This window comes from Eumetopias jubatus, unplaced genomic scaffold (genome assembly GCF_037043125.1).
Source record: "Eumetopias jubatus isolate StellerSeaLion01/CBP00866 unplaced genomic scaffold, mEumJub1_p1.0 scaffold_30, whole genome shotgun sequence".
NCBI lineage: Eukaryota > Metazoa > Chordata > Mammalia > Carnivora > Otariidae > Eumetopias > Eumetopias jubatus.
The window spans coordinates 959951-976824 of record NW_028274836.1 but is presented as its reverse complement, the minus strand read 5'-3'; the positions used below and the strand labels follow the sequence as shown (position 1 = coordinate 976824).

Below are 16874 nucleotides of genomic sequence, written 5' to 3'. Positions count from 1 at the left end.
TCGTAGAACAAGTGAATCAGCTGGTCAGGGAGCAGAATTTGTGTCTGTCCAAAGAAATTGAAATCAGGATCTCGGAGAGATGCCCACACTCCCACGTCTGTTGCAGTAGTACCCCCAATGGTTACGTATGGGAACAAGCTGAGTGTCCATAAATGGAGGAATGGATGAAGATGATGCGGCATATATAGCTACATCACACACCATGGCTATTATTCAGCCATGAGAGAAAGGAAATCCTGGCATTTGCAACCAGCATGGGTGGACCTTGAGAGCATTATGCAAGGTGACATAGTGAGACAGAGAAAGACAAATGCTATATGACATCGCTCAAAGGTGGAATCTGAATTAGTCAAAATCATAGAAACAGAGAGTGAAATGGGCAGAGGCCAGGGGACTGGGGAAGTATCAGTCAGGGGCACCAAGTTTCTGTGATGCAAGATGACCAAGCCCTGGAGATCTGCTGTGGGGCCCAGAGCCCGTAACTGACCATTCTGTGTTTTGCGCTAAATATTTACTCAAGGATAGATTTTGTATTAAGGGTTCTTACCATACGAACAAAAGAATAATGATAAAACAACAACAACAATAGTAAACTGGAGACCCAGAGGGAACCTCCCCACCCCAGTGGCCACTGAGGACAGTGCAGACATCTCTGGCTACAACCAGAGATAAGAACACTATTCATTTGGTTTGGAAAATCCAGCGATATGAGTAACTGTTAGTCTCTGACTTTGTCTGTGATGCAAGCTCGTTTACTCCATGCTGAGGCCACATCCTTCCTGCCCCTGCTGGGCTGTGCCCACTATAAATGCATCAAGTCTCCTCTCGGGCTGTTTCTGAGGCTGGTGTCCGGGTGAGTCCACCTCTGTGGAGCTGCGTGGCTGAAAGGGTCTGGGGAGAAGTGAAGAGGGGACGTTGAGGGCCAGAGTTGTCTTGGTTAATGCACTAGGGATTTCTTCTGCCAGCTTCCAAGTCTGCCCTTTAGCTGCAATTCTGGAAGTCCTTATATGTTTCTCAATATTGAAGTCTGTGCATGGATGCCAGTGTGTGTGTGCAGGGACAGGAACAGCAACAGCAACTTACACCCACGACTGCAGGGGATTTGCCAAGCATCCCCCAGGGAGTGGATGGAGGGGATGTGTATGAGGAAAGAACTGCCCTGGACACCAAGGGACACAGGAGGTAAAGGTCAAGATAGAGTGCCCTAGGCTTAGGGACGGAGGAGAGGTAGAGTCCTGGTGTGGACGGAAGGACTGATGGAGGGGGACCTGGGAAGGTCTGTGAAACTGATGGATCTATCTGGACATGCCCCACCTCCCTGTCCAATGCATGAGGAAGGAATTTGGTGGCTGCGTGGAGCCAGGAGTGAGAGGCAAGATGAAGGTACAGGGAGAGGTGAGCAGGCTTCAGCTGTCGTGCATACTCCGCTGTGGTCACTCTGGATTCCAGCGTGCACTGTTCCACAGCTCCACAGGCCCTCTCCCTCCCATTAGCATCATTTATGGCTTTGGGTTGAGGTGCTTTCCCAAATTCAGTCATGTGAGGGGATCGATCCCAAACAAAGCCAACATGTTCATCAATCCAAAATCTGGGAGACATGGAAGAGAGAAAGACACAGCAGCTGACCTCTGCTCTTTGTGGAACCCTAATTCTACATAAGAAAACAGAGGCTTTGCGTGGTCAATGCTGGGAATGTGTTTTTTGTCTTTTCACCACCTATTTTATGGTCTTTGATCTTTTTGGTTGGTGTCTGACTAAGAAACGTAGTTAAGTGGTGGAAGAAAGAGTCACACACCTTTTCATGCTTTGAAAGTAGTATTTAGGGACATGAGTTCAGAAATCGGTGACCCCGATCTATATCCTGGCTTTGAACCCATTTTTTTTTTTCTGTGAAACCCTGGGTAAGTCACTTAGTTTCTCGTAAGACTCAGTTCCTCTTCCATAAAATGGGTCTAGGCAAATGTGCACGAGAGACTCTCAGTAACCATGAGCTTTAATAATGACTATGATTGTGAATGTTGCAAGGGGAGACCTCGAGGAGATGTCATGTGTTTATCGTTCCCTCTATGCACCCTGAGTGTCATCTCTTCTGTTTCTGTCGATCAATAGATGGATGGAAGTGCACTCAGAGACCATGCCCTTCTCCGCGCGCATCTGTCTTCTCCTTTCTCCGTCTAGCCATGTGTTACTCTGTTAACATCACACTTACTCATTTCCTGGGTCAAAACAGAAAGAGGGAACCAGAGCCTTTCAGATGGAAGGAACTGAAACGCCATATTTTCCATTCTGTCATCTTATAGATGAAGACACAGAAGCCGAGGAAGAGTTTGTCCTAGGCTATTGCCCAGGAATCTGTGAGAACAAAGTTCTCCCCGTGATATGTTGAGGTAGCATTGTGAAGTGAGTTGGGCATATAGTACTGGTGATGTGATTGCGTTTGTGGGTTTAACTACTGTTTCTCTCCACAGGGACACCATTCTTCCATGGCTCAGGACATACTCCTGAGTCAAGCCAACAGGAAATCTTTCTGGTGGGTATTTGGGTTACTTTTCAAAACTAAAGATGGCAGCTCATTACAGTTTGGTTATATATATTTTTTTCCTTTGTATTCTGGGTTTTTCATGGTTTAGTTCTCTCTAAAGAGGGCAGACTTTTAAGAAGACTCTTCTTACCTGTGTGCTGTTTTCACCGTCCAGCTTCCTGGCGTGGACCTATACCCAAGGACCCTGAGAAAAGACGCAGATGAGCATGGCAAGTGTCCGTTGCAAGCTGGCCCGTTACCTGGAGGATCTGGAGGATGCAGACTTTAAGAAGTTCAAGATGCACTTAGAAGACTATCCTTCTCAGAAGGGGTGCAGCCCACTCCCTCGGAGTCAGACAGAGAAAGCCGACCACATGGATCTGGCCACTCTGATGATTGACTTCAACGGTGAGGAGAAGGCATGGGCCATGGCAGTGTGGATTTTTGCTGCAATCAACAGGAGAGACCTTTATGAGAAAGCTAAGAGGGATGAACCAGAGTGGGGTGAGTGGAAGGAAGACAGCATTTTTATTTTTATTTTTTAAATTTTTTATTGTTATGTTAATCACCATACATTACATCATTAGTTTTGAATGTAGTGTTCCATGATTCATTGTTTGTGCATAACACCCAGTGCTCCACGCAGAACGCGCCCTCTTTAATACCCATCACCAGGCTAACCCATCTCCCCACCCCCACCCCTCTAGAACCCTCAGTTTGGAAGACAGCATTTTTTTAAAAAAATTGTGATAAAATACATATAACATAAAATTACCACTTAAGCCGTTTCTAAGCACTGTTAGGCACATTCATGTTGTGAAATCTCCACAACTTTTCTTCATCTTGCAAAACTCTGTACCCACCAAACAGCAATTCCTTGTTCCCCCTCTGTGCAGCCCCTGGACCCACCACCTTCTGTCTCTACGACTTTGACTACTCTTGGTACCTCTTATAAACTGCATCATAAAGTATTTGTCTGTTTGTGTCTCGCTTACTTTATGTAGTATAAAGTCCTCGAGCCTCTTCCATGTTGTCGCATGTGACACGATGTCATTCCTTTTTAAGGTAGAATGATATGTCATGGTATGTGTATACCACATTTTGTTCATCTATTCATCCATCAGTGGGTATTCAGGTTGCTTCTAGCTTATTGTGAATAATGCTGCTAGGAACATGAGGGTACGAACCTCTTTGAGACCCTGCTTTCAGTTCTTTTGGGTATATGTTCAGAAGTGGAATTATTGTGTTATATAATAATGCTAGATTTCATTCTTTGAGGAACCACCATAATGTTTTCCACAGTGGCTGCCCCATTTTGCACTCCCGTCAACAGTGTACAATAGCTCTATTTTTTCGTCATCCCCACCAATTTTTGGTTTGTTTGTTTGTTTTGATAGTAGTTATTCTAATGGATGTAAGATGATATCTCATTTTGGTTTTGATTTGCCTTTCCCTATTGACTACTGATACTGAATGATTTTTCATGGGCTTGTTCGCCATTTGTTTATCTTTGGAGAAATGCCTATTCAACTTTTTCCCATATTTTAATTGGGTTATTTGTTTTGTTGTTGTTGACTTGTAAGGGTTCTTTATATGTCCTGGATACTAACACTTGATCAGATATATGATTTGCAAATACTTTCTCCCATTCCATGGATTGCCGTTTCACTCTGTTGGTGGTATCCTTTGACGCAATGAAATTAGTATGTTTGTTTTTTAATAATTCCTCTATCATCTTGGCTCTATCCTCTGTCTTCCTCTCATGATAGCGCTATGAGAAGTTGGAGGAAAGCAGTTCGCTTTTTTCTAGCTTCTTTAAAAATGCAAGTCAGGGCTCGTCTATCCCTAGGAACTGTGGACCTGTTGGGGGTGAAGTATTTGTGCTTTCTGGCTTGGTGTTCTGATCAAGGGAAGAGCACAAGCAAGGGCTCAGAGGAATCTAAAAAGTCACAGGATGATGATGTTTAGCTAGTGGAAAGGAGGAATAAAAATCAGCAGATCAGGAGAAGCATGTGAGTGGGGCAGCAATATGGGTGACATGAGGGAGAGAAACGTGACATGGGGGCATGAGATGGGTGCACAGCAGTGGGATGTTATAAACAAATGACGTATAATAACACAATTATAATTGTGTCAGTACTTATGTACTCACTAACCAAATTAAAGTGTAATAATCACAGTTATAGTAGTTTACTGAGCAGTTTTTATAGATTTTGGTCATTCCTCATAAAAACTCCATGAGGCTGGCTTTTTTTTTTTTTTGGTAGGCTGTACACCCCAATGTAGGGCTTGAACTCGCAACCTGTAGATCAAGAATTGCATGCTCCACCGACTGCCCAGCCAGACGCCTTGAGGCTGGCACTTTCCGATGAACTTTCAATTTCATTACTAAATGAAATATGCCAGTCACAAAAAGACAAAGGCAGTATGATTCTGTTTGTAAGAGGTCCTAGAGTTGATAAATTTATAGAGACAGGAAGTGGTTGCCAGGGGCTGCAGGCGGTGCAGACTGTGGAATTGTTGTTTAACGGCTATGGAGTTTCAGTTTTGCAAACAAAAGAGTTCTGGAGATTGACCAACAATGTAAAGTGAGCCTGAAAGAGGTTCTGGTTGCCTGTGGTTCTCTTTCAGTCACAGAGCCAAGGCCTGGATTCAGCGCCGGGTGTGTCTTTGGCTGGAGTCTGGCTCTTAACCACTATGCTATCTTGGCTTCTGTACCTGGGCTGTGAGATGGAAGAATTATCCCCAGGGTTAGAGGTTTGTTTGTTCTTTGCTGGGGAGGACCAGGTTGTAGGGTTAGGTTTTAGATAAGAATTAAGTCACGGTTTTGGTTTGAGTCAATGTTTAGATTTTGTTTTGTGATTGGGTTACCAATAGCATTTGCATTCAGAATGAGTAGACACCTACCAGGAATCCTTTATGTTGCTCTTGGGTTCATCTGCTGAATATTTCCCCTGGTGCTTAGCACTTGTTCTGTTGTACCTAACTGAAACGGCTCTTCGTTGGGATGTGTAATTTAGTGACTCTTTAGATCTATAATTCTCAACTGTAGATGCATGTTGGAGCTTTCAAAATGTAATGGTGCTGGTCCCCACCTCAGATGAATTGAAAAACAATCACTGGGGATGGAGATTTTTAAGGCTTCCTAGGTGATTCTCAAGTCAGCTGGGGATTATGAACCACTGAATTAGACAAACCGGCTTGGTAATTCTCAATCATGAAAACCCAGAATGTGGGTACAGGTAATTTCAGGCATTTGGGGGCAGGGGAGGAGAATCTTGCTGGACCATAGCCATCTGGGGGTATTTAGACATTGAGTGTGGGGATGGCCTCAAAACCAGGGCCCCAGGGGGAGTCTGCCAAAGACAAACAAGGATAAGAGAAACCTTGCCTGTCTCATGTGTTCGCCGATTGATTTCTGGGCCTGGGAGAGATCCTGAGACTGGATACAGTGGGGACACAATGCTAGGTGTGTGAGTGACAGTGACATACAGTACTTTGAAATTAGGAGTGCATGAATGCCACAAACTGGGTGTTCAACTGTACACCTGTCATCCACAGCTCTGGCATGGGGGCATGTTTGGGAGATGTCTGAGATAGGTGACTTTGAGCTGTGCCAGGTGTTGAGTACTGGGTCTCAATTACGTCACCTTAGTCAGGAGTCCTGGATTTTAACTTTGTATTTCCTTTTCCTTTATTCCTCCCCAGATAATGCACATGTGGTATGCCAGGAAGAAAGCCTTGAAGAGGAGTGGATGGGTTTATTAGGGTACCTGTCCAAGATTTCTATTTGTAAAAAAAAGAAAGGTAAGCAGTGGGGGTAGTGCTTCCTGTTGGGTTTGGAGACCCAGTTTTGGAGCCTGGGAAGCTTGATCATTCTATATGTTCCTGCGCCTTGAGGGGCAAAGGCCCATTTCAGGAAATCCACTATACCTAAAGAAACAGATCAGTGTTCACATGGCTCCTTGTAGTCACAGAACCAAGGAAAGGTGATTGAGTGTCTCAGGTTCTAAAAGGTATGGGCTGCAGACTACCTAAAGGAATACGATTGAATAAAAAGGGTTTCCTGGCAGGTCACAGTGCCTATGGCACTTTGCTGTTCTTCTGTTCAACTGTGTATAGGAAGATTCTGACATTCTAGATTTTATGGGACTGTCCATACCCGTGCAGTGAAGAGAATCTGCACCTCCCTCTGCTTAGCTCTCTGGTCATCACTCCCTGTGGACTATAGGCCCTTGTCAATAGCTCATGTATGCTTGGACTTCTCCCAAAGTCTACCTTTCTGTCTTTGCTCCAGATTACTGTAAGAAGTACAAAAAACACGTGAGGAGCAGATTCCAGTGTATTAAAGACCGGAATGCCCGTCTGGGTGAGAGCGTGAACCTCAATAAACGCTACACGAGGCTGCGTCTTGTCAAGGAGCACCAGAGCCAGCAGGAGAGGGAGCATGAGCTCCTGGCCATTGGCAGGACTTCAACCAAGACGCTGGACAGCCCCATGAGTTCCCTGAATATGGAATTTCTGTTTGAGCCTGACGACCAACACTCGGAGCCTGTTCACACAGTGGTATTCCAGGGAGCAGCAGGCATTGGGAAAACCATACTAGCCAGGAAGATCATGTTGGACTGGGCATCAGAGAAAATTTACCGGGATAGGTTTGACTATTTGTTTTATATCCACTGTCGGGAGGTTAGCCTTGGGACACGGAGGAGCCTGGGGGACCTGATCGTCAGCTGCTGCCCTGACCCAAACCCACCCATATATAAGATTGTGAGCAAGCCTTCCAGGATTCTCTTCCTCATGGATGGCTTCGATGAGCTGCAGGGCGCCTTTGATGAGCACACGGAGGCTCTCTGCACAAACTGGCGGAAGGTGGAGCGAGGAGACATTCTCCTGAGCAGCCTCATCAGAAAGAGGCTACTTCCTGAGGCCTCTTTACTCATCACCACAAGACCTGTGGCCCTGGAGAAGCTGCAGCATTTGCTGGACCGTCCCCGTCATGTGGAGATCCTGGGTTTCTCAGAGGCCAAAAGAAAGGAATATTTCTTCAAGTATTTCTCTGATGAGCAACAAGCCACAGAGGCCTTCAGGCTGATTCAGGAGAATGAGATCCTTTTTACGATGTGCTTTATCCCCTTGGTCTGCTGGATTGTGTGCACTGGGCTGAAGCAGCAGATGGACAGTGGCAAGAGTCTTGCCCAGACATCTAAGACCACCACTGCAGTGTATGTCTTCTTCCTCTCCAGTTTGTTGCAATCCTGTGGAGAGAACCAGAAGCACCAAGTCTCTGCCAACATCCGGGGTCTCTGCTCGTTGGCTGCAGATGGAATCTGGAACCAGAAAATCCTGTTTGAGGAGTGTGACCTTAGGAATCATGGCCTTCAGAGGGCCGATGTGTCTGCTTTCTTGAGGATGAACCTATTCCAAAAGGAAGTGGACTGTGAGAAATTCTACAGCTTCATCCACATGACTTTCCAGGAGTTCTTTGCTGCCATGTACTACCTGCTGGAAGAGGAGGAACAGGAAGGGATGAGGAACCTGCCATGGAGTAGTTCCAAGCTTCCCAACCGAGATGTGACCGTCCTTCTTGAAAACTACGGCAAATTTGAAAAGGGGTATCTGATTTTTGTTGTACGTTTCCTCTTTGGCCTTGTAAACCAGGAGAGAACCTCCTACTTGGAGAAGAAACTGAGTTGCAAGATCTCGCAGCAAATCAGGCTGGAGCTGCTGAAATGGATTAAAGAGAAAGCCGAGGCCAAGAATCTGCAGATCCAGCCCAGCCAGCTGGAGTTGTTCTACTGTTTGTACGAGATGCAAGAGGAGGACTTTGTGCGAAAGGCCATGGGCCATTTCCCCAAAATTGAGATCAGTCTCTCCACCAGAATGGACCATGTGGTTTCTTCCTTTTGTATCGAGAACTGTCACAGTGTGGAATCACTTTCACTGAGGCTGCTTCACAACTCCCCGAAGGAAGAGGAGGATGAGGAGGAGGAAGAGGAAGGGCAACACTCTGAGGTGGATCACTGTGTCCCCCTAGATCCTCATGCTGCCTATACTCACCGGTAAGACAATTTGGCTTCGGGCAGGTAGTAGAATGGTAGGGTTGCCCTCTGCTTTCTAGCCACCTTTCTCTGGGCACCTGCTCTCTCTGCCTGCTTCTCAACTGTCTTTCAAATGTGGTTGCCACAGCTCCATAATAATGCCACCATCACCCATTTCTACCAGACTCCTTCAGTGGCAGAGATTGACTAATAGAGGAAAGGGAGGTGGCCGCATGGATGAGAAAAAAGCCAATGAAGAAAATAAGCAAATGTTTGGTGGATGCCAAGTCAGTGCAAGGTATTATGTGGGGTAAAGAGTATAACAGAAATGTTGTAAACTCAAATTGCTTGCAATCTACTTGGGGTTCAAGGAGCAAAACAACCCAGTGACTGTCTCAGGAACAGAGGACAGAGGCCCTTTAGTGCTGGGTGCTGGAGGGAGCTTTGTCAGAGGAGTGAGCTGGGATCCTGCCTTGAAGGACTGGTTGGATGTGGGTGAGTGCAGGAGAAGGTAAAGGGATTTCGGCAGTAGGGTCTGATGTCTGAGGAACAGTGTACGTAGGAGACTATGCTGAGGGATGTGGCCTCGTTGGGAACAGATAGAATGAGGGGAAAGTGAGGGAAACAGGGCTGGGAAGGAGAGGGTGCTTTTAAGCTCCCGCATTGTGTTTATAACCAGGAAATCACCAACAGCACCCTCTTTGGGGGTCTGTTCACCAACGTTGCAGGACACTGGAAACCGGTTGCTGTGTTGGGACAGCAAAGCAGTTCAATTACCTGGCCTCTGAAGTCCCTGCTCGGGAACTACCACAGCTACAGCGGGAGGGTGGATGCTCTGTGAATGCTTGGGTTTAAGCTGCATAGAAAGCACTTGATATGGGACAAAATTAGGGAGAAAGGGGACTGGCCCTTCCACCAGGAATAATGAAATTTCAGCCCCCTCTCTCACCGTAGGCACCACTAGCAGGATGACCTTTTTATTTATCATTTGGTCATCAAGGACCACCCGCTGGGGCTTCAGTGGTGGCTAAGACCCAGGCCCTGCTCATAGCAACTTACGGTTCAGTTGTGTGGGCAGCTGGGAAACAAGGACGGACAGTAGGGGGACGGGCTATGGCAAGAACACCTATAGACTGCACCAGAAACACATGGTGGGGAGCCCCTGACCAGCTGGACTCTGAGGGATGGAGCATGAGAAACCTGAGTGTGGTCAAGGGATAGCTCGAACCGAGGGAACAGTGGGTTCAGAGGGCAGAGGCTGGGGAGGCAGGTACGTCCCTATGATGAAGGTCAGAATAGCTGGAGAGGGTGAGAGAAAGAGGGAAGGAGGCACACCTGCTCCTTAGGGCCCTAAAAACTATGCCGAGAAGAAACCTGACCAAGATCACACACCTGTGAAGAAGGCTTGTATAGACTTGGACTAAAACTCCTGATGAAAAGCCTGACGCCCATCTCGTTAGATGACAGTTACCTTCTTCTGAGGGCAGGAGCTTGCTTTGTGTGTTCCAGAACCTTCTGAAGACCAGCAGCACGGGCATCCGCCCCATGCCTCTTCGAAGAGCAGAATGGCAGGCCCAATCCTAGACACACAGAGTCAGAATCTGCATTTTAACAAGAGCTGCACATTGGAACCACGTGGAAGTCTTAAAACTATCGATATACTTGGTCCTGCCTCAGAGATTCTGACTTTAGTTGTATGGTGTGGCCTGGCCTCAGGATTTTTGAGGGCATTGCTGATGCTATTATGCAGCCAGTGTGAGATCTGGATCTCACCATGTGGTCTCTGGATCACTTAGCAGAGTGTCCAAGGCCGTGGGCACGACAGCGGACTGATGACAGAGGGAGGGGAAAGACATCTGAGGGAGGCACTGGAGGGTGTGCAAAGGCAGCCAGTCAGACTCATGCTGTTTCCATAATAAGGTGTGCAGGACAGTCTTACCAGGCCTCCCCACCGCCCCCAACCTTTGTTATTCCTCAGTAGGCAATCTTTGGTTCTGTGAGTCAGTTCTTAACCCTTGGGAGGTCTTTGTCTGAACTGGTGCTAGCCATTCCTGATTTTCTTTTCTTTCTTTCTTCCTTCCCTACAATTTCTAGGTTGGTGAATTGTCATGTCACTGTCAGCCTTTGGCAGGGTCTCTTCTCGGTCCTGAGCACTAACTCACTGAACCTCACTGAACTGAACCTCAGTGACAATGCTCTGGGGGACCCAGGGATAAAGGTGTTATGCGAAATGCTCCAGCGTCCTGGCTGTAATATTCGGAGACTATGGTAAGAACCTGTGTGCATGTGTGCGTGCGTGTGTGTGTGTGTGTGTGTGTGTGTGTGTGTGTGTGTATCTGTGAGTGACATAGAGAGAGGACTGGAGGAAGACCTCAGTGTCCAGATCAGTGGTTTCTTAGTTTTCTAGGGCTGCTATAACAAAGTACCAGAGACCAAGACGTGTAAACAACAGAAATTCATATTCTCATAGTCCTGGAGGCTGGAAGCCCAAGATGAAGGTGTCAGCAGGGTTGGTTTCTCCTGAGGCCTCTCTTATTGGCTTCCAGATGGTGGTCTTCTCCCTGTGTCTTCACATGGTCTCTGTGTTCATGTCTGATGTCCTCAAAGACACCAGTTGTGTTGGATTGGGGCCTGTCCTCCTTTAACTCTTTAAAAGCTGATCTCCAAATATAGTCACAATTCTGAAATTCTAGGGATTAAGACTTCAGCATATTCTTTTTTTGGAGGGGTGGACACAGTTCAGCCCATAACAAATGGGAAGGTAGAATGGATTGGAGGCCAGTTGTTTGGGAAGTTTCAAATGGGGAAGAATGAAGGGGAACCGAAAGTAAGCCATTTGTTGGTGATATGACAAAAAGTGCATGACCTTCAATGTCTTCCCTTTCCTCACTGGCCATCATCATGGATGAGAACTGGAGTTTCATCAGATACAATGGCTACTTGGGCTGGACCCCATCAAAACATTTTGTGTAGGTTGAAATGTCACAGGGAATCTCTTCCAGCTTTCTTAATAAAGAGTGCTCGCTCTGGGCTCACACTGTGAATCAGACTCACATTCCCCAAGTGGAGATACGGGTTCTGGGCCATCCCACAAACCCTCTTCCATCACACATCTGCATTTTTGATGAGCTACACAGCCAGCGCTAAAGCCCATCACTCCAGGGTGTTTTTATACATCCCTTTCTTGATCACCATACCCACCCCAACACCAACCTTATCAATTATCTCCTATACAAACCAGTGGCTCAGGCCCAGCGACCATGACTATTTGCCAGGATATTGCAATGGCCCTCAAGACCATCAGCTTCATGGGGCAGGATTTGTGGTCATCTTTCCACTGTCTCTACAATGTCTGGACAAGTGTGTTAGCACACATTAATGCTCAAAAATACATACTGAATGAGTACTGACTGTTTGAGCTCCCCACATCCACTTTTACCACCTATAAATCTATTTCCCATATAGAAGTCAGAGGGTTATTTAGAAAATTCTACTTTGATTATGCCATTCCCTGGCTTAAATGTTTTCTCTTTGTTCTTTCGATAAATTACAAATCCTCTTTTGCCTTCAAGGCTCTGGCTGGTTTTGGCTCTTCACCTGCCTCTCTGTCTCCATCCCATGCCATTCTCCCCACTGCCCTGGTGGGTGCCCCTGTGTGATTCCAGAGAGTGAGACACAAACAGGGAGACATGGGTGATGATGAGATATTTTGCAGGTAAACAGAAGTTTAGTCATGCATTTACCTCTAGTCGGTGTGAAGATGGGGTAGAAAGGAAGATTTTTTTTTTAAAGATTTTATTTTACTTATTTGAGAGAGAGAATGAGAGAGAGAGAGAGCACACGAAGAGGGGGGAAGTTCAGAGGGAGAAGCAGACTTCCCGCTGAGCAGGGAGTCCGATGCGGGACTCGATCCTGGGACTCCAGGATCATGACCTGAGCCGAAGGCAGTCGCTTAACCAACTGAGTCACCCAGGCGCCCGAAAGGAAGATTTTTTTAATAGGCGCTAGGATGCTCAACCGTTCAACTGGGAAGGAGGATCTTGTTCTTGTTCCTCTGACAGGGACATCTAGTAGTTGTCGTTATTGGTGGTGATGGTGATAACAGTGTGTGTGTGTGGGGGGGTTGTAAATCAAATCAAGAATTAAAGCTTCCTGCTATTTCAGTGTAGGTGGAAGGCTGGGATTTAATCATTAAACAGAACGATAGGGACAAGACTGACAAAGAGAAGTAGATGGGTAAAGCCCCAGAGAGAACAGTGTCCACCTGAGGATTTTCACAGTGAGGAACATGTGATACAGAGGTGGAACACACAGGTTCACCACCGTGTTCCTTTATAAAACAGGGACATGCAGTATACACTGGAGAGCCGACCATTACTTATGGAGGGGGGTTCACGGACGCACTCAGCAGTTGTGGTCTCAGGCTGTAGCTCGTGAGCCTGGGAGGTGACTTCACAATAAGTCTTGGGCTGCATATAGGAGTTCTGATAAGATCACACTTTCACCTAACTTTCCTTAAAAATTTCCCTTTGTAACATGAGACCACAGATGCCCCAGTTTGGTGCTGAAAACAAGCATAAACCAGAAGGCAGTGACAGAAGCAGCCTGTGTCCTGATGCTTTCTGCTTCTGTACTTGGCATGCAGGTTGGGGCAGTGTTGCCTTTCCCATCAGTGCTGCTTCAACATCTCCTCGGTCCTGAGCAGCAACCAGAAGCTGGTGGAATTGGATCTGAGCCACAACACCCTGGGAGACTTTGGAATTAGACTTCTTTGTGTGGGGCTGAGACACCTATTCTGCAATCTGAAGAAGCTTTGGTGAGTCTGAACTGTTTTCCTTCACAAAGAATGAGCTGGGGCTTCAATGATCCATGATGGCCTTCACTGCTCAGATTTCCAGGTGTTTATCAATAATTCAATCAGTTACTGTTTGTTGTGGGAAGAGCCACATACTAAGCCTTAGAAAGGAACTTAATCAAATTAATCATGCTCACTTTTAAGGTATTTACAGTCTAGCTGAGAAAATACAACCAGTGAAATGCATTGCTCCAGAAGGGACTTTATGACAAACTCTTGGTCTCTACACCAAATAGGAAAAGAGGTGCTAACACAATGCAGACACTTGATATTTTATGCAGCCCTTCACTAAAAGCTTCTGGGAGACTTGCATTTCGAATAAGAGAAAACATGGGGGATGGGTTAACCCAGTGATGGGTATTAAAGAGGGCATGTTCTGCATGGAGCACTGGGTGTTATATGCAAACAATGAATCATGGATCACTACATCAAAAACTAATGATGTAATGTATGGTGACTAACATAACATAATAAAATAAAAAAAAGAGAAAACACTTGAAAATGGTAGGACCAATTCACACCCATTAGGATGGTTATTATAAAAAAACGAAACAACAAAACACAAGGGTAGGTGAGGAGAAATCAGAACCATCATAATTGCTGGTGGGAATGTAAAATGTAACTGGTGCGGAAAACAGTACATCAGTTCCTCAAAAAAGTGAATATAGAATTACCGTATGAACCAGCAATTTCGCTTCCAGGTATATATAAAAAAGAGTGAAATCAGGTATCCAAGCATGTATTTGTACACCTGTGTCCACAGCAGCATTATTCACAATAGCCAGAAAGTAGAGACAACTCAAATATCCATGGATGAAAGAATGGATTAAAAATGTGGTATGGGGGTGGGGTTGGGGGTGGGGGAACGTGGAATATACATGCCTACAGCCTTCAGGGGAAATCGGACACATGTTGCAACATGGATGAATCTTGAAGACGTTATACTAATTACAATAGGCCATATGCAAAAGGGCAGATATGTATGATTCCACTTACGGGAATGGCCTAAAATAGTCAAATTCATAGAGACACGAAATAGAATAGTGGCTCCCAGGGGCTGGGGCAGGGAGGAGTGGGGAGTTAGTGTTCACTGGGTGCTGAGTTCCAGTTTGGAAAGATGAAAAACTTCTGGAGATGGACAGCGGTCCCAGCTACAAAACAATGAGAAGGTACCTAAATGCTACTGAATTGTACACCTAAAAAGGATTACAGTGGTAAATTTTATGTGTATTTTACCACAATAAAAATAAGCGTAGGGAGCTGAAAAGATGGAGTATTGGTATGGACTTGGAAGGTGTTTACTTGCTATAACACCAAACAAAAGGAAATGAACAGTTAATATACGGTTTGGACACTCTTCCCGTGTGTGGACTGGACCAGAGGCAGCATCAGACCAGGTGCTTCCGTGACTCACAGACGGTGAGGTGAGAAAAGTGTGTGACATTCTGCCGTCTCTATGGAAGGTTGGTCAGTTGCTGTCTCACATCAGCATGTTGTGAGGACCTTGCATCCGTCCTGAGCACCAACCAGTCCCTGACCAGACTCTACTTGGGGGAAAATGCCCTGGGAGACGCAGGAGTTGGAATTTTATGTGAAAAAGCAAAGCATCCACAGTGTAAGCTGCAGAAACTGGGGTAAGTCTTCACTGGTGCCTCAGCAGAAAAGCACCTTCTCTTCAGGGATGTATTGCTTGGGAAACACGGATGCGGGCTGCTCTATAACAGGTTGATCGGACAGAGTGGAGGGTAGAGAATGGAGGAGACCGTATATGAAGTGCTTGGAAGCAGGAGATACTACCTTCTACTAGTAAGGTATTTATGACTACAGAATTAGAGATTCTTGGAGTTGAAAGAAACCCTAGGGATTGTTCAGCTCAGTCCCCCACTGAGGGAAACACTTGCGTCTCAGACACTCACATGGATCGTCACTGGTTTCACGTGTGGACATTCCGAGCGCACCAGCCATTGCTGCACAGTGTGGCCGCTGCATTAGGAGAGAGTTCTTATTTCTACGCAGCACCTTCTTTGGTTTCTGTGTGTTGGTCCTTGTTCTGCTCCCCAGGGCTCTGCTGAGAGGTGTTGATCTCAATTTCCCAGAGACAACAGTCACACTCTAGGCCTTCTCGTCTCTTGCCCGGACATCTCTAGATTCTCAAGAAGGATGTGGCTTCACATCTTCACCTATGTAGTCATGCTGTCCTAGGGAAGGGCTTTTCTGTTCACGTCCCTGTTTGAAGTACTGAACCTGATACTCCTAAAGATGTACGGTGGACTGTAACTGTCGGGGGTGGGGCGGGGGGCTCTGACTTCCTTATGTTTCTGGCCATGACATCAGATCACAAGTTCATATTGGAATTTTGCAGCAAATGATAGTGTGAAATTCCGGTGTGTTTTCTAACATTAACAGCCAAATCTCTGTGGACCCCAACTGGGTGTCTTACAAGTCAATTCAGTTTTGACACTATGTACTCAGAGGTAGCACAGGGTAAGGGCCTAGCCCTGCACCCTCCCCACACTGCCAATGTCAGATACCAATGCAATTAGTTGTGCTTCTTTCTGACTCAGCTATGAACTGCGGGTTTCCAGAATCCTCTCCTCAGCTTTGAAAATTTGCCAGAACAGCTCACAGAAATCAGGGAAACACAACTTCCATTTACATTTATTATAAAAGATATTACAAGAAATGCAAATAAACAGCCAGATGAAGAGTCATATAGGGTGAGGTCCAGAAGGGTCTGGAGCACAGGAGCTTCTGTCCCCATGTAGTTGGGGCATTTCACGCTCCCGGCATGTGGATGCATTCACCAACCCAGAAGGTCTCCAAATCTCCTTGTTCAAGAGATTTTATAGAGTTTGATCTCCAGCCTTCCTCCTTTCTCCTTCCTCAAGTTTGGTGGATGGGCTGAAATTTCCACTTTGCAAATCACTTGATCATTCTGGTGACCAGCCCCATCCTAAGGCCGTCTATGGGAGCCACCTTCAGTCACCTCAGTACTATAAACTCAGGTGTGATCAGAAGGGGCTCCTTTGAATAGCAAAAGAGACTGCTCCACTTAGGACATTCCAAGGGTTTTAGAATCTCTGTGCCAGGAACTGGGGACAAAGACTGAACATTTCTCATTATGACACAAAAATATCTACTGATAATTATGTACTTAAACATGTATCATGGCTCTTCCATGATCTTTACATGGATTACCTCAGCTGACCTCATAAAAATTATGCCAAGTAGATATCCGTGTCTCCAGGATGAAGCCAAGAGAGCTTAAGACCTTTGCCCGAGGACACCTGGGTAGAAGGCAGGGGAACCCATGCAGACACAGCCCAGTGCGACCCCCTGCCTACTCCCTTAACTCCAGGGAAATACTGACTCATGATGTGTTGCTGGTGGGCTTTCTAGGGGGCTTCTACATCCTGCTTTCTCCGACCTGTGTGGGCCTCACATTCAGCTCTGCTAA

The 16874-nt window shown here is 46.2% G+C and overlaps 1 protein-coding gene across 7 annotated transcripts in view; it reads left to right on the top strand.

The window, feature by feature from the left end:
• Positions 1-781: 781 nt before the first annotated feature.
• NLRP3 (NLR family pyrin domain containing 3) overlaps positions 782-16874 on the top strand; it is a 50968-nt gene continuing 34875 nt past the window's right edge. For 2 of the 7 annotated variants that reach the window (XM_028094964.2, XM_088020477.1), the window contains exons 1-8: positions 2245-2387; positions 2469-2530; positions 2697-3025; positions 6230-6328; positions 6819-8583; positions 10657-10830; positions 13208-13378; positions 14881-15051. In XM_028094964.2, coding sequence (XP_027950765.1) covers positions 2743-3025; positions 6230-6328; positions 6819-8583; positions 10657-10830; positions 13208-13378; positions 14881-15051 — 2663 coding nt within the window. In that variant the 5' untranslated portion in view covers positions 2245-2387; positions 2469-2530; positions 2697-2742. Of the gene's footprint in view, positions 854-2244; positions 2388-2468; positions 2531-2696; positions 3026-6229; positions 6329-6818; positions 8584-10656; positions 10831-13207; positions 13379-14880; positions 15052-16874 lie in introns of those variants that run through there. The other 5 variants (XR_003607731.2, XM_028094959.2, XM_028094960.2 and 2 more) reach the window with 4 other exon arrangements.